At 58.8% G+C, this 16,608-nt stretch overlaps 1 protein-coding gene across 3 annotated transcripts; it reads right to left on the bottom strand.

Annotated features, from left to right (window-relative positions):
• On the bottom strand, positions 1–14,259 carry CELF3 (CUGBP Elav-like family member 3). 3 transcript variants are annotated; one of them, XR_013997675.1, is made up of 15 exons: positions 14,209–14,259; positions 13,329–13,434; positions 11,991–12,073; positions 7,030–7,078; positions 6,494–6,622; positions 6,271–6,350; positions 5,124–5,267; positions 4,824–4,965; positions 4,486–4,635; positions 4,069–4,134; positions 3,726–3,857; positions 3,304–3,447; positions 2,487–2,623; positions 1,640–1,701; positions 2–996 (listed from the first exon to the last, which is right to left on the bottom strand). XR_013997675.1 is itself a non-coding variant. In XM_081120886.1 (14 exons), exons 4-13 carry the CDS (start codon positions 7,076–7,078, stop codon positions 2,496–2,498), a joined length of 1,164 nt encoding a protein of 387 aa, XP_080977012.1. In that variant the 5' UTR covers positions 11,991–12,073; positions 13,329–13,434; positions 14,209–14,257; the 3' UTR covers positions 2–996; positions 2,487–2,495. The 3 variants fall into 3 exon arrangements, 2 of the variants coding, with proteins under 2 accessions (XP_080977011.1, XP_080977012.1); XM_081120886.1 differs by lacking the exon at positions 1,640–1,701 and having other exon boundaries at positions 14,209–14,257; XM_081120885.1 differs by lacking the exons at positions 1,640–1,701; positions 14,209–14,259 and having other exon boundaries at positions 1–996; positions 6,494–6,619; positions 13,329–13,478.
• Between the last annotated feature and the right edge of the window lie 2,349 nt (positions 14,260–16,608).

The raw sequence follows: 16,608 nt of genomic DNA, 5'->3' as shown, positions 1-16,608 counted from the left end.
TGATGCTTTTAAACCTTTTTCTTTATTTAGACAGAAAAGACGAACTCTTTAAAAGTAAAATGCAATAAATAAATAAGTTAAGCATAGAGAAGTGTCTGAAACCGACTCCCCAGTCTCCCCGTACCACTCCCACCCCCACCCCACTTCTTTTCCCTAAAACTTCCTAAAGAAAATGACCAGGTAATAAACCCCTTTATCCCTCCCCACGCCCCTCCTCCCCAATACCCAGTTACCCCCCAAAGCAAAGGGAGAAATCAAGAGAAGAAATCCAAGGGAAACATTGTCTAAACTCCCAGAAGAGAGATGGCAGCGTCCGGGCCGGGCCGGGCTGGATAACGCACGGCTGGTAGTGGTATTTACACGGAGGGGACCAGCAGAGACTGTAAACATTTTTAGGGGTTCGGGGAGGTCTTTTCCTCGTGAAAGGAGGAGGGTCTCTGTGGCTGACTGGCAGAGAGGCAGCCCTCAGGGCTCCCCCACACCCTCCTTAGAGGGGGGCCCTTAGGGGAGGCAGTGAGTTTTAGGGCTGGGAGCCCAGGGTTCTGTGATAGCCTACGTCTAGCTGAGGGTGGCAGGGGCGGGAGAACCAGCTTCTGAGAAACCCCTGATGTGGGAAGAGGCTGGGACCAGGGTGGGGTGAGGAGCACGTGGGAGGCCCCGCTGCCCTCCCAGCTGCACAGGTAGAACAGGCCCACTGGTCGGGGAGGCAAGTGCGAAAGCTGGGCGCAGAAGGCCCGCCACAGGAGCCCCAGCAGAAGGCAGATACCCTGGAGCCTCCGAGCCTGTTCCTTGCTCCCTCACAAAGGCCAAAAGGGCACCTGGGAGGAAACAGGCCCTTGAGGAGAGGCGGGGGGGTGGGAGTGGGCCGGTGTCCTGTGCCCCCAGAGCCAGGAAGCAGCTTTTGCCCAGAGCCCAACTGAGGCTCAGAGTAGATGTGCGGAGAGGGCCAGGCGTGGGGACCAGGGTGAGGAGCCCCTTCCTGTGGTGTCTCCAGACCTGTGAAGGAAGGAAACACGGGTGAAGCCATGGGAAGACAGCTGCCAATCCAGGTCACGGGCTCAGGGGTGGGGGGTGGCTGGAGTGGCTGAGGAAGACAGGTCATCAGAAGGCCCTCAGTCCAAACTGAACCATCCGGTCCCCCAGCCATTGGACAAGTGGGAGGGGTGGAGATGGAAGGGAGGGCAGGTGATACGAGAAACCGAAGATATTAGGGAGGAAATATTCAAACAGCCCATGAGAAAAAGAAAGACCAGAAGATACAGTCGGGGACTAGAGGGAGAGAGGCAAAGGGATGAGACAGCACAGGCAGGCAGCGAGGACTCAGAGAAAGGAGCAGGGTGCTGCGTGGGGCAGACACCTGAGGAGAGAGCAGAGGGCACCCGCAAAGGGGAGGGCAGAGCAGGCTGGGGAGAGCCCAGGGCCCCTACAGGGTGCTCTCATTCCTTTCGGAAAGGAACGAAGAAAGCCAGAGAGATGCACAGAACACAGACCACAGTCACCAACCACTGTCAACCAAGCACATCCCGCGAGCTGCCCCCGGCCCTGACCCTGGGCTGGGGGGGCGCTTCCCTCCGCGGCCCCCTCCCCAAATAACAAACAATTGGCTCCAAAGACAACACGCTCGTTCCATGCAACTTACAGGGGCCCGGAGCAGGGGTCCGGGGATGGGGGCTTCGGCCGACAATGGACACGGGCCCTGGGCTGGGGGCCCCCAGGGTGGGGGGAGTTAAGCAGCCAGGATTGGGGGGAAAGGGGGAGAAACAGAAAATGTGGGTATTGTTCTTGGGTTGTATTTTTTCGGGGGTTTGGTCCAAAGGAGATTAAACAACATAAAAGTAACCAAAGCTCACAGCCTAGGCCATGGGTGGGGTGGTGGAGGGCAGTGGAGTGGAGGGGACCTTGCAGTGAAATTCACAGGCAGTCCAGCATTTCAGCTTCCTCCACCTGAACCAAAGCTGCTCCCGAGAGGCCTGAGGCTGGGACTCCCCCCAGTCTGTTCTGTGCACTCTCCACTGTCCCATGGGTCCACTGCCACATAAGAAAATCACCTGGAGTCCAGGGGACTAAGGACCCGACGTCCCTACTTCTCAGAATAGATATTCCGTCCAGCAGCCAGTGATTCTACGACCCTCCAGTGCCCTAAACCAGCCCTCTTAATCCTTAAACCCTACTCCCGTAATCTCACTCCAACCCAAAGGAAAACCAGAGAGAGAGACACACACAGACACATGGACACTGACCAGATGAACGAGACCAGATACCGGGGAAGATCTGGGGAGCGCACTTGGCTCTGTCTGGGGTCACTCTGTGCGTGCGTGTGTGCGTGTTTGCCTGTGTGTGTGTACGGGGGAGACTTGGATGACTGAAAAACAACCAGTCAGGCCATCCCTGAGGCTGGTGGAAGAGAGCGTGGAGGCAGTCTGAGCCAGGGCCCTGGCTGCAGTGTGTGGGGGCTGGAGAGGTCACAGGACAGGAACAGGACCCACCTGGGGCCCTCAGTAGGGCCGGTTGGCATCCTTAGGCCGCTTTAGCTGGACTTTGAGGCGCTTCATGCCGATCTGGAAACCGTTCATGGCCTGTATGGCAGCCTGGGCGCTCGCCGGATTGTCAAAACTCACAAAGCCTACGGTGAGAGGGGCATAGGGACGGCCCAACCGCACCTCACTCTCCTGTGCTAGTTTCCCAGCACCACCCTACTGCCTGCAGGCCCCCCAAAATGCCTAGAAAACTGCCCAGCACGCAGCAGGCATTCAGTCAGTACCCCCTGATTGTCTAAGTGAGCGAATACAGCCCAGCCACTCCCACACTGGGAGTTCTCAGCGTTCTCTGAGGGGCAGCCCCTTGCTCAGCCTGGATGGTTCTGAGCCCACCCACTGAAAACACTGCAGACCCTAAATGACTGCTGAAGTGGGGAGGACAAGCACGTTCCCTTTTTCCCCTGAAGCAGCCTTGCAGACAAAGACCTGAAGGCAACTTAACTCGACTCCCTAAGCCTCCCTTTTGGAAACCAAACATCCTATTCCAGAGCCTCTATCAGACCTCACAGAGCATGGGTTTAATAGGTTCTTAAGGGGAGAAGGTGGGCCTGCAGTTTTCTGGAGAGGAGATGGGCCTGGGCGCAGCTGGTAGGAATGTCGGGTGTGTAAAAAATGTTTTGGTTTTTTTCTGGACTCTTGGTCAATCTGGATTCCAAATAGTGGGCCCACTACAACCATAAGTGCCTTCAAGTATATCAGACCTCGTCCGCATTTGGAGTTTGGCAAAAATGTGCCATATTTTATCTTTAGGTCATTATATTCTTACCAAAACACTTGCTCTGATTGGTGGCCCGGTCCACAAAGACTTTGGCTGAGATGACATGGCCAAAGGGGACAAACATCTGGAGGATTTCTGAGTCGGTGAACTCCTGGGGCAAGTGGTAGATGAAGATGTTGCAGCCATCAGGGCCTGGTGGCAACAGAGACACAGGAGGAGCTTGGTGACTGGGGGACAGACTCAAGGAGCACAGGCCTCGGGAGAGCAGGTCTTAGAAGGACCCTCCAATCCTGGCCCAAAACATGTGGGTCAGGGTGCCAGCCACCTTGACCCCCACTCCCTTTCTTCCCCACCCATGGGGCCAAAGCTGGGCTTGGACCAGGCAGAGGGAGTCTGAACCCGCAACAAGGGCACCCATATCCCCAGACAAGGGCACCCGTATCCCCAGAGGCTCTCAGCTCGGGCCGCACCTTCCCGTTGTTGCTGCTGCTGTTGCTGTTGCTGCTGCTGCTGCTGGGGGGGAGGTGGGGGCTGCTGGGCCACCAGGGCAGGAGGCTGCGGGAACGCAGGCGCAACCAGACTGTAGGCTGCCGGGTAGGCTGCTGGGGTGGGGAGACAGAGAGCTACTGGGGCTCCCGAGATGCCCTGGCCCCAGCCCTCCCCTGCCAGCCCAGTCTCCCTACCCCTGGCCCAGGCAATGGGGTTGGCAGGGCTGAGAGGTGTCAGAGAGGGGACTGCCCCAGGCCCAGCTTCAGGGCCTCTTTCCGTCTGGCCATCCCTCCCGACTGGGCCAGGCCCGGTGGGGCTCCTCACCTGTGTAGTGCTGCATCCCTGCATAGGCCTGCTGCAGGGGGTCCACGGGGGCCGCGGGGCTCTGGGCTGGGGAAAGCAGCACCAACCGTGAGAGCAGAGCAGAGCAGAGGCCGGCACGTGGGGACAAGAGCCTCATGTGGGCTCGGGTATAAAATGAGAAGGTGGACATGCACAGGCTCCCCTGACGTTAGCAAGACTTGAGTCTGACCGGCTGTGCAACCCTGGACAAGTCCCTTTGCCTCCCTGCGCCTCAGCTTCCCTGGCTGGGAATGGGAAGGAACACCCCTGCCCAGGATGACAGAGCAGGAGAAGGCCTTATAGCCCCAAGCCTGGAGATGGGGGGTGTGTCCCAGCTGCCAGGAAGGGGAATGGTGGCTGGAGGGCTGCTGGGAGAGGGGTGGCAGCAGAGACCCCCACCTGGGTAGGGGTGAACCCCGTTGGGATACAGAGCATCTGGGGCAGGCTGCCCGGTGGGCTGGGTGGGCACTGGGCTGTAGCCGTTGACGCCCAGGGCAGCTGGGATGGCCGAGACAGGCGTGGCAGCGATGGCAGGAGGGGTGCTGGTTCCTGGGGAGGAGAAAGCGACAAAGACAGAGCAGAGAAGCCGAGACACACACAAATGCAGAGAACCAATCAGCCAGTGTGCAGGCAGAGGGCAGGAGGCAGGTCATTTTCTGAGCCCTGAGCCCCTCCTGGACCCCATGGCTCCCCTGACCAACCCTACTTCTGCCAGCCCAGCCCTGCCTGGACCTTACCTGAGGATGGGGTGATGGGGGTGGCGATGAGGCCATTGGCATTGATGGCGGCCATGTGTTGCATCTGCACGGCAGCCATGGTGGCCATGGGGCTGAGGTAGGCACTGTGAGCCGCCACCAGGGCCGCCTGCTGCTGCATCAGCTGTGGGCAGGGGAAGAGAGGAGAGTGGGGCCAGGCGCCCTGCACCCTGGCCTGGCTCCCCGTCCAACCCTGAGCCTTGACATTGGGAGGGTGGGGGCAGGACAGAGGACCAGGAGGAGAGGGGGTGGGCGGGGCCAGCACCAGGGGGCTGTGCTCACGGCCTGGGTGTAGGCGCTGTAGGCTCCGAACTGGAGGGCGATGGGGCTAAACATGCCCAGCTGGGTGGCCACCTGCTGCATTCGGCGGAGCCCTCGCTCCTTCTCTGTGTCAGCAAACTTCACCACCAGGCTGGATGAGGCACCCTGGGCATGGGCCCCACATGCGTCAGAGGGACAGAGGTAGCCTCTCTTCCCCAGATCCCTCGGGACCTGGCTCAGGTTGGCCACTCATGGCTTGGCCTCTGAGAAAGCAGCCATCAGTGTGCCTCTGTCAAATGGGCACATTTTAATCCCCCCCTCTCCCCATGCCAGGAAGTACAAGAGGCTAGGAAAAGCAGAGGAATGTGAAGGCATGTGCTTGAAAAGGGAAAGGCCCACCGGAATGCAGAGGGCATCCCTGGCTTCTCCATGGGGATTTGGAACCTAAAATCCTCCCTGGGCAGATGAGCCACAGAAAGTGTTTAATCTCAGGCTGCTCAGGACCTGCTGCTGCCCCACCCCCTTACCTCAATTCCCCCCCCGCCCCCCCCCCCCCCCCCCCCGTCCTCATGCTCAGAGGATGCAGCCTCAAATTTTAATACCAGCTTGCACCAAATAAAAACCAAGCTTGAACGTTTGCAAGGACTGCTGTAGAGCCTAGAATCTGGATGTGCTTCTCCATCCAGTGCTGCTAGTCCCTGGCTAAGTGTCTGCTCCTAGGGAGCCAGCTAGCTGTGGTTTAGATGTTTGCTCTGCACCCCGCAAGCGAGCGCAGTCACTTGGCCCACTGCTCATGGGCGGGGGCAACAGAATAAATGTGTGGAGGGCATGTGGGGCCCCAAAGCAAGCGTCCTGCTGCCCAGTCAGTGAGGGTGGGGGGTATGGGAAGGTGAAGGAGAGGTGGGAGGTGAGAGGAGGGCTGAGGGATGGTGGAGGTAGGAGAGGAGGGTGAGGGCATTTGGACTGAAGATGAGGGACAGGGACAGGGGACAAAAGGTAGGGAGATGCGATTTGAAATGTGAAGGTGTCCCTAAAAGTTGGGTTCTTCCGCCAGAAAGTCCTTTCTGAATAAATTCAAAGGCCCTGTTGCGAATGGAGTGGCCCCTCTGAGCGAGGGCTGGCAGCGCCCGGGGGGCTGGAGAGGCCTGAGGCCGGGAGCGGGCCTCACCGGCAGGGTCCGGCTGCTGTGAAGGGTGTTGATAGCTGCCTGGGCCTCGGCGTGGGTCTGGAACTTCACGAAGGCGCAGCCTAGAGAATTCAAGGGACAGGAGGAAAGGATGAGTGCTCACCTTGGAGGCCCCTATGGTCCCCATTGCCCAAGAAAGTGGTGGGACAGGGGCAGGCGGGCCAGAGGGCCCGGGTGTGAGGAGGAGGAGGGTGGCGGGAGCTACCTTTGCTGGTGCCATCTGGCCCCCGCAGCACAGTGCACTCATCTATGGTCCCAAAAGGCTCGAACATCTTCCGGACGTCTTCATCTGTCTGCTGCTTCCCTAGCATCCCCACAAAGAGCTTCCGGTCTTCTGGGGGATAGGGCACAGGAGGAGGGGCATGTTCAGGGCCTCTGGGCTCCGGGCTCCATCCCAGCTTGGGACAGGCAGGGATGCCACCCTTTACCTTCAGCTTTTCCCGGGAGCTCAAGACACTCCCCTCACCCCGGGGACCAATGGCTTTTGGGTGTGAAAAGGGTGATGGTTGGCTCATCCCAGCTCTGGAGGACTTGCATTATTCCACTCTGGGCCTCAGTTTTGCATCTCTATGATGGGCTGAATCACACCCCCTCTGGCCACACTGACTCCTACGCCAGCCTTGACTGGGAACCCTTCACAGTTCTGACTTTCTTCCTCAAGAAAGGCTGTTCCACATCTACTCCAAGCCCTGGATTTGCAGGTTGAGGGAAAGGGACTGAGTCCAAAGGTACAGAACCTACCTCCTCGGCTCTCGCTGTCGGCTGGCTTGACCTGGATTGGCCTGTTCATCTAAAGGAGAGAAGAGAAGGCAACTGCTGGGGACCTTCTCTGAACACCCCAAGAGCCCTCCCCAGGCCAGGACCTGCAGAGAGGTAAGAGGGAGTAAACCCCAGGCCCAGGAGGTTTCCCCAGCCCTCTAAATTGCTGATGGGAAGGAAGGGACAGGGCCTAATCTTGTTCAGGTTAGGACCAGAGGGGATTAGAGGCTGTGGAAGGAGAGGATGCTCATGGGGCCCAGTGCCTGACTCAGGTAGGGCCCTGATGACTTGGCCGGGGATAGGTGCTGCTCTCCTCAAGGGAACAATGGGGCTGCCCACAGGACCTGTGCCTTGAGATGGAGCCCAACCAATGGGCTATTCAACAAGAGCTGCCTCAGTTCCACACAGTAGGAGCAACAGAGGTCAAGGAGCCCCAAGGAAGACCTTAGACTGAGGGAGACCCCACAAATGCCCCAACTGCCTTCTGACCCCTAGAGGAGTGTCTGCCTCTCTTTCTGCCCCCCTACACCTCTTGACCCCAGGGGGAAGGCATTCGGGCAGCACAAAGGGAGCAGATGCCCAGTCTCCGTGGCAACGGGAGAATGCGCGCCATGGCAACCGCCCACTCAGCCTGATTTATCCCTCCCGTCGCCCTGGCGACCACGGTGACGTCATCACTTCTGCTGCTCCACACACCCGCCCCGAAGGAATTGGGAGGGGGGTGGGAACAGGGTATGCTGGGGGTGGAGGACTTGGTGAGGGCTGGGAGGTGGGGGAGGGGCCCAGAAGGGCCTCCCGGAGGGAGGCATGCTGAACTGGTCCTGCAGGGGCCATACTGTCCCTTCTATCTTCCTCCTGCAGATCAAATCCTTGGTGTCTCACAGCCAAGGCAGCTCCGAAGGAGGATTGCTGTCCCGTGCTCTTTCAAGATTCTCCGTGTGCCTGGGAGTCCTCCAGAGCTCTCCCCTCTCCCCTACCCCGCAGCATCTCCCTTTTGTTCAGCCTTCAGTGGGAATGCAGACATCCCCACTTCCACTCTCCATGCTCTTGTCTGGCCAGAGAACTAGGGAATGACTCCTGCAGGTTGATTTCCTTACCCAGGGTGGGGAGCATCTTGGGAACTGGAGAGGGAGAAAAGGGCTCAGTCTTCCGTGTCTGAAAATATTTTGCTATTAAGGACTTTGACCAATGGGGCCACACCTGATCACCCCACTCATCTGATGGAGTCCTAGTACCAGCGACCAAATAAATTAAAAAAGAAACTATTCATCTACATCCTGAGGGTGGGGCTAAGGTTATCCTCAGGGGAGGCATTGGGCTTGGAGGACTGGCCCTGCCACTCAATAGCTGGGTGACCTTGGACAAGTCATGTCTCTCCTCTGGGCCTCAGCTTCCTCATCTGTAAAATGGCCAGATCAGGCAGTCTTGGCCAGGTTCCCCTCAGCTCTAGCATTCCAGCCTGGATTGCTGTGTGTCCTCACTTAATACAGAGAAGGGCAAAAACGATAGTTCCCCCGCCCCACACTGGACCTTCTTCTCGGGTGTCCTGTTATGCCAGTCAGTCTGGCTGGACTCTGCTGGCCAGGGATTCCCAGCCCTGGATCAAATCTAAGCCTCACTTCCACTGATAGTCCTCCCCTCCCCCCCATAATCTCTGAGAGCAGCTGGTTGGAGAGGGGGTCACGAAATCCTGGGGCCAATCTCCTCCAGCTTCATTCTCCACCAATCTGGGTTTATCCCATCTGAGGTTCAGTGTCCTCAGGAGAGTGTGTGTGTGAGTGTGTGTGCATGTGTGCGTGTGTGTGTATAGCAAGGAGTGGGGGTCAGATGCTCAGGCTCCTGATCTTTCACCCTCCTTCTGTCCTATACTGTCACCCAAGCAATCAGGAAGTCCCCTCGCAGGTACCTCAGCGGACGGACAGACACACACACGAGAATCAGAACCAGGGTCTCAGTGTCCAGGGATTCTCATGCTTGCCACTAACCCCTTCCCAACAGGCCCCTGGGGATTTGCTGTTCTAGTTGGGGATGGGGAACCTGGGGCCAGAGAGAAAGGATGCTACCCCTCCCTGCACAGGCTCCCAGGCACAGAAATAGCACATCAATAAATATCCACAGCTGATATGGATCTGCACAAAGGCACACACGAGTGTGCAGACCACAGCACAGACCACACTGACAGAAGCTCCCCCACACTTCCTCCCAGACAGCCTCCCTTGGTGGCCCCCAATGCCCCATTGCCAGCCTCCTCTTGGCCTGGCACTTCCTGTGGGAAAGCTAGTCTTTGTTAGCTCAGCTCGGGCACACCTGCCCCCTCCCCTGAGTCCAGCTGGGCCCTGTTTACCTAGCAACCCAGCAGGCGCCTGTCTTCCTAGCTACCACCCCAGGTGATAAGGCCTCCCTGAGGGAGGGCCTCCAGAAGAGGAAGGGGGCTATTTATACTCCAACCCAGTCCGGCTGAGAACCCCTCACCAACTTGGTCACTTGGAAGGCCATAGTTCTTCTCACTTACAGCAAAGACCCCACGTCCAGGAAGAGCTCATCTAGCTCTTGGCTCCAGACTCTCACCTGGTGTCCCAGGCCACACACAGGTCTTCTCCATGGGACCAGAGTTTTACCACCCAACAGAAGCAGACGGGGGCTGTGTCCCTAGATTGGGGTTTTGGCCCAAGTAGAGGGGGAAAGGCAGGCCAGACAGAGTCCCTCACACCACCACCTCCAGGAGGCCATGCCCAGCTCACAGGAAGAATCCAGAGACCTGTGGCAGCACCTCTCCTGGGTATTCTTAGGGGAGAGAACCATAGGCCCAGCCCCCATTCTTTCTTTCAGCAGCCTGAAGCATCACCTATATGGTAGCAGCTTCCAGATTCTGAAGTGACAAAGATGGGGAGAAAGGAGAGAAGGCTAAGTGACCCCATTAAAAAAGAATCTGCAACAGGAGGGCATGCGGATTAGACAGCAGGAAGAACTTGCCAACACAACCGTGCAGAGCTGGCACACTACACACACACACACACATACACACACCACGGGCTGAGGGGAAACAATGCTGCCAGGATGGCCAGTGGCAGGGAGGCAGAGAAAAGACCTGGGGACACAAAGGGTCAGTAAGAGCTTGGTCACAGATATCTGCTCCCTAGACTGCCCTGGTCTGCTCCCCCAAGCTTCCAGCATGGGATCCCCCTTGGAGAAGAGAACCTCTCATTTCCTACTAGAGGCTCTGTCAGGCCTCTCTGCATCTTGTCCTCTGGGGCAAGGACCGGGGAGCTCGGGGGGCAGGGCTAGACAATCATTAACTGGGCTGCCTTTCTCCCTCACCCCACACCCTGGGCCTCATTTCCTCTGGAAGGGGAGGCAGTGCCTTTCCACGCCCAGGACAGCACCCTGCCTGAGCCAGGCAGGTAATGGGAGGCAGACGGCCCCCAACTGGCTCAGAGGGCCTGGGGGATCACACCCCAGCTCCAGTCTCCCTTCCTCTCTCTCCCTTATCCCTTGCCCCTCTGGTTTCTGCAGGGGCTCTGAGAGAAGGGGAGATGACAGGAAAAGACAGAGAAACAGCAGTGGAGAGAAAACTGTTGATTTGTCAGGGGCCTCCAGAGAGAAAAAAGAGAGAGAGGAAAGTTGCGATGTGACGCCATAGGAACCAGGCTTCCCAGGGATGCGTGGGCCCATACCCACATGCCGGGCCTGTGGGCTGCCCACGCACACATGCGTGCATGCACGTGCTCCTGGGATTCCAAGCCTGCTCACACACATGCATGGACCTTAACTCCATAAGCAACGCTGTTCCGGGCTGCCTTGCCACCTACAGGGATCAGATAGTGGGTGACAGCAGGGAGCTGGCTGTTGATTTGCCGTCCTAGTGGTACTCAAGGTTGAGGGCCAGAGAGGGGGTTGGTCTCAGACCCTGGAGGGTTGGAAGTTGGGAGTATTGAAGCAGCTCTACTTTCCAAAACCCCCCACCCTCTTTCCCCATCTGTTTTGTCTATTTCCTTCCCAGGAAGAGATGGAGAATCAGCCTGCTCTCCATTTCCTTCATTGGAGAGGAGTAGAGGCTGGGACAGGTGGGTCTCCGGCACTTAGATAGTGCTTAGCGAATGTTTCCTAAAAGGATGGAGGGAGTTAGCTCTCAGGACGTACTTCCTGGGGTTCACTGTGCCAGTGACAACAGAAGCAGCTAGAGAGCAAAAGTGAATGGTACAACTTCCTTCCCAGGTTGTGTTATGGGGAGTAGTTGGGGGGAGTCTGGCATTCTTCATTCTTGCCCCATGCCAGCCCAGGCCTGGGACAATCTGCAAGGCTGGCTGAGAGGAAGAGACAGAGTCCTGCGCCTGCAGGAGCGAGGCCATACTAGGTGGGGTAGTGCCTGATCCTCCACAGTGATGGCTGCCCCGGCCTGTGCTTGCCTCCCAGGCTTTCTCCTAGCCTGGACCCGCCCAGGCCCTGCTCCACCCTGATGCCCTGTGGCCCTGTTCCTTTGCTCTTCTCAGCACAGTGATGCCAGGCCAGCCAGCCCCAGCTGCCCATCTCAGGCAGCAGGTACCCCTCCCCTAGCTCACAGCCAGGCTTCCTCCCCAGAGCCACGAAAGAGAGCTTGAGTGCCTCCCACTCACTCTGCCCCACACTTGGTGTCCAAAGTCTTCTCCCCACGCCTCCCAATCGGCTAGTCCTCCCTCTAAGTGTCGCCCATGGGCAGGTTGGGAAGTAGAGAAAGGGCTGCACCCGGGCCTTGCAAAGGTTACATGTACTCCCCTAATCCCTTCTCTCAGGTGAGAAGAAATGCGCACACTCACAGCAAGAAAGAGGGATGCTGGAAGGAGAGAGGGACTTCCTGGTGGTGAGAGGAGGTGGAAGATACACTCGGTGTCTTGGGAGGGTGGTGAGCCCCCTGCCCCTGCTAAGGCCCTTCTCAGGCCCCTGGCCTTGGAATGGCTGGGACTCACCCCTGGAAGCGTCTTCTGTTCGTGCAGGGCGCTCTGGGCCTTCAGGGCTGAATCGCGGGCACAGTATGTCAGGAAGGCACATCCTGAGGAGGGGCAGGGGCAGAGAGACCCGGCGGGGGGTGAGTCCCTGGTCTCCCCTCCCTAAAAGTCTCCCCCCGCCTCCAGGAGAATGAGGTCTGGAAAGCTTGTCCCTCCTTGCCACCTTCTGCCTGCTGGGGCGGGGACCTGTCTGAGAGGGGAGACATTCTGCCCAGGGGATCTCTGAGCTGATGAACCTGGAACTGAGACCCAGAGGCCAGGAGGCTTAAATGGTGGTGATGGTGGGAGCGGGAAATGCACTAGGGCTGCACTGGGGCTTTCTGTGGGGGGAAGAGAAAGGGCATGTGATTGCCAGGCAAGTGAGTGGAGTGTGGTTTCCTCTCTTCCTTGGCTGATCTCCTTTCCTCTTTCCCCTTCGCCTCCACCTCCCTCCATCTTGGTCACCAGCACTCCTCTCCTCTCCTCGCCCATTTTCCCTATTTTCTCATCTCTCTCCAGCTCTCTGGGAGGCAGGTGGAGGGTGGAGAGCAGAATAGAAGAGAAGGGAAAGGAAGAGCATCCCTGGAAGTCCAGGTGGAGGGGGAGGCAGTGGGGCCCTTATGACCCCAGTGCCTGGAGCTCTCCAAGTCCTGACCCTGGGCCTGAACCCTGCTTAGCCACGTGGCACTTGCACAGGCCCGAGGTGCTTCCTCTCTTTGCCTCTAGCTCTGAACTTTCAAGTCCCCCAGCTTCCCAGCTGGTCACCAAGCTCTGTCCTTCACACCCTGCTTCTCAGGTCCCTCTCCTTCATCCTGGAGCTGCCCTGCCCAGTCCATGTCTACTCTTTCCAGCTTGAGCACCTGACCCTGTGTCCTGACCTCCATCCCAATAGTATCCGAAGCTACTAAGACTGTCAGTCTTGCACACACACACACACACACACACACACACACACACACACACGGCTGCCCAGCTCTTATGTCCCAAACCAGCTCTCTGTTCCTCTTTCATCCACGACATCACCTCTTCATCTCTGGGACCCACATGTCCGCAGCCCCCTTGACAGCTCTTTCCCCAAAGAGGCCATCCTGAGTCCTCCATCGGGGCCCCTGGTCACCCTGGCTGAGTCCTCTAACTCCTCCATCACACTCCCCACCCCAGAAACTTTTCCATCCAGACCGGCCCTTTCCAGCCACTCCATCCCAGCCCTTCCCAGCCACTCCATCCCTCCAGCCTACTTCCCCCAGCCTCCCAGCCTCCCAGCCTCCCAGCCTCCCAGCCCACTCCCTGGAGCCTCTCCAGCCTGGCCTGACCCCTCACCCTTGTGCAGCCCGGTGTACTTGTCCTTGATGACAGTCAGCTCGAAGATACGACCAAACTGTTCAAAGATGGGCTTCAGATCCTTTTCCTCCAGATGCCTCGGGATCTGCCCCACAAACAGCTTGATGGCATCCGGCTCCTTCATTGGGGCGGCCCAGGAGGAGGGGCCGAGGGGAGCAGGGAGAGGCCTGAAGGCCAGGGGGAGCTGCCCAGCTAGAAGGCAAGTGGTGGGGGCCAGGGGGCACGTGGTGGGAGCTGGCTTTCCCTTGGGCCCCCAACCACAGTGCTGAGCAGAGGAGCAGCTTTTCACACAAAGGAGGCCAGAGAGTTGAGGGCTAGGGGTCAGGGGTCTAGGCAGGCACTGTCATGCCACCAGGGGGCATAGCCCAAACAAATGATCTCCTCCCAGGGATTTGGCAAATATCCCAGGATGGGGGTCAGGGTGGCCAAGACCTGGAGGGTAGGGTGGTATCAGGGGCGCTAGGAACTGGGGGCTGAGATGAGAGCTGGAGGTGGTGGAAAGGGCCTGAGGAGGGCAATGGGGATGGAGGCTGAGGGGTTAGGGGCCTGATTTGGTTGCCAGCACGGCGGGGGGTTGGAGGTGGGAGGTGGGGGGGGACCTCCAGATGTGGGGCAGGTGGAGCTCTTGTTGGCTTCCCTGAGAGGACACCTCCCCTGTGGCTGATCCTTCTGCTGGGTCCGAAGATCCCTGATGCCCGATGCTCGGTCTCTGATGGCGGCAGGGCTCCGGGGGTCCCTTCTGCCCTGCCGCCCCCCTTCAGATCCTCCCCTGAGCCCCCCTCCCACCCCCACCCCGGTCCCCGGGCCTGGGCTGCTGCTGGCTGCTCCCGCTGCTGGGGTTGCCTGCTTTCCCGGTCACCTGGGTCCCGGAGCTCTGCTCTCCGGCCGCGTTCTCCTCAACAAAAACCTCCCCCCTGCACACCCCCTCCCCACTCCCACCTCCTTTCCCCTGACATCAGTGATGTCAGTCTCAGGGGTGGAATACAAATTCCCTGCCCTGGAGAGGGACGCACAATCCAGACGCGAGCCACGCCCTCTTTCCGTCTCCTGCCTCCCCGACTCCCTTCCCGCCCCAGAAGAGCAGCTGGTCCTGTTGATAATAACCCTTCCCCCACCCTACTCCCCAGTCACGAGTCGGGCAAGGCACGAAGATGGAGAATTTATAGAGGAGCCCTAAGGTGGGGTCCATTGTTCCGGGGGCTGGAGCTGTCCCCGGTGCTGGAAGAGCAGAGCCCCCAGGAGAAGGGGAGCCGCGGGGAGGAGGAGAGGGGAGCCGGCGTCTGGGGACCCCGAGAGTGGGGAGCCAGGGAAGGAAACCAGGGGAAAGCAAATGGCATAGGAACAGCTGGGCAGGCTGGGGGGTGGGGTGCAGGGAGGTGTCACTCGGAGGGAAGCAGGTCACAGGGCCTGGGGGGAAAGGGCAGAAGCGGCCCGAGAGGAGACGGACGGGGGCGGCGCCGGGGGAGCCGGGGGAGGTGGGCGCCGAGGGCACGCACGGCTTCCAGGAGGGGGCCTGGAAAAGCTGTCCTGCTGGCTTTTGCCGACGCCCCCGCTCCTCCGGGGCTGGTGTGGAAGCGCGGGGGCCGGACGCGCGGCGACGGCGACGGCGGGGCTCGCGCTCGCCGGCTCCCGGAAGACCGGGACCCCGTTAAATCCTGCGTTTTACTCAGTGTCTCGATCAAACGTAGTAGGTGCTTCTCTGACATTTCTCAGACAAACGGTCGATGCCAAGAACCTCCGACGAGGGTCGGTTCCCGACTGCTTCGGCTGGAAGAGCGGGCCCGCCGAGCTCTCCTCTCGCCGAGGAAACAGTTACCCCCCCGCGCTCCCCGGGGCCCCGCCTCCCCCTTAGGTTCCGGGAGGGGGACTCGGGTAGGGTCGGGGAGCAAAGACAGGTGGGGGCAGCACACTTGGGGGCCATTACTCCCCTAAACCGCTACATCGCTTCATAATCCCGAGGGCGCCTGGCCCCCACGCGCGGGGCCCCCTCGCAGCGCCCCCCAGGGGTGTCTGCTGACATCCACCTGCGGGAGGGGCCCCTCTTGCCGGCCGCGCCTCACTGGCCCACAGGGGCTCGAGCGTTTGGAGGACACCCTGCCCCCCGTCATTCCCTTCTCCGGCCCAGAGCGGGCAGGGTCTTCACAGGGCGCTGGTGTGTCTGGAAGACGCCCCGTTGGAATCCCAGCAGCCCCCTCCCCCAGGGGTCACAGCAAGCACTTAGGTGGTACTTACTGTGTCCCGGGCACTGTTCCAAGCGCTATACATTTACTAACTTGTTTAAACCCCAGCACCACCCGACGATGTGGGTTCAATTAGTATCTCTAAATAAACATGGCAAATGACTTGCCTAAGGTCATGCAGCTAGAAAGCAGCCTGGCTCCTGAGTCCACGCCTTTAACTCCCACATCAAAGTCCTAGTGGGGCGCTGGCCACCTGGCTCAGTTGGCTGGACCATCCGAAAGGTTTTGGGTTCGATTCCCTGTCAAAGGCAATGGATCTATGCTTCTTCCCCCCACCCCTCTCCTTTCCCTTCTCTCTTGAATCTATGAAAATATATCCTCAGGTGTGGATTTTTTTTTTTTTAAATGGGAGTAGGGGGAGCGGTCAAGCCTGGCCTTTTCTCTCCCTGTGTTTTCATTTGAGTCCCGAGTGAGAGACGTCCTTTTTTCTAATGTCCTTTCTACTGCTTGATTCACTGTGACCACTTTCCATCCTTCCTTAGTGTGGGTGTCTGTGGTCTGAAGCCACATTCTGGCAGGTGTGTGTTGTTCGAGTGTGTGTGCGTGTGTAGACATGATTATACTTCATCATATGGGCGCCGAGGCCCTCCCAGTAGGGTCCCCTGAGGTGGGCGTATGGGAGATGGTGGAGGACCCAGTGCCGGGCGTCAGGGCACGTGGTGGCGGTGTGGGGGAATGGAGAGTGCAAGCACATCTGGAAAGTAACTTTCCACTCACCTCCCTCACCGCAGGGCACCTTCTCTTGCTTCTAATCTGATCTCGGTGTTCAAGGAGAGGAGAAACAGACCTCGCCCTCCGAGGGAGGAGGGCAGGAAGACCCCGCTGCCCTGCTGATCTCATTATTGGGTGTCCTGTCAGCAGATCTGCCGCCCTGCTGCTCATTTAGGCTTGGGGCTAATTGTATGAATTGAAATATTAAACATTCACAAAAGTGAATTATAATGATCTCGCCTCACTCCTCCTCCGCGTCAGCAGTTGGAGAGTCAGCTGCCAGCAGCGTAATGCCTTGGATCCTTCTT

Source organism: Miniopterus schreibersii (assembly GCF_964146895.1).
Source record: "Miniopterus schreibersii genome assembly, chromosome: 19".
Classification (NCBI taxonomy): domain Eukaryota; kingdom Metazoa; phylum Chordata; class Mammalia; order Chiroptera; family Miniopteridae; genus Miniopterus; species Miniopterus schreibersii.
The sequence above is the reverse complement of the archived record's forward strand: the minus strand, read 5'-3'. Positions and strand labels throughout refer to the sequence as shown.

Coding starts and splice junctions, on each gene's coding strand:
- CELF3 (XM_081120885.1), bottom strand. CDS start 13,473: ATGAAGGAGCCGGATGCCATCAAGCTGTTTGTGGGGCAGATCCCGAGG. Junction 4,636..4,823: donor CCCCATCACCCCATCCTCAG/GTAAGGTCCAGG, acceptor TCTCCTCCCCAG/GAACCAGCACCCCTCCTGCC. Junction 3,448..3,725: donor GCAGCAGCAACAACGGGAAG/GTGCGGCCCGAG, acceptor TGTTGCCACCAG/GCCCTGATGGCTGCAACATC.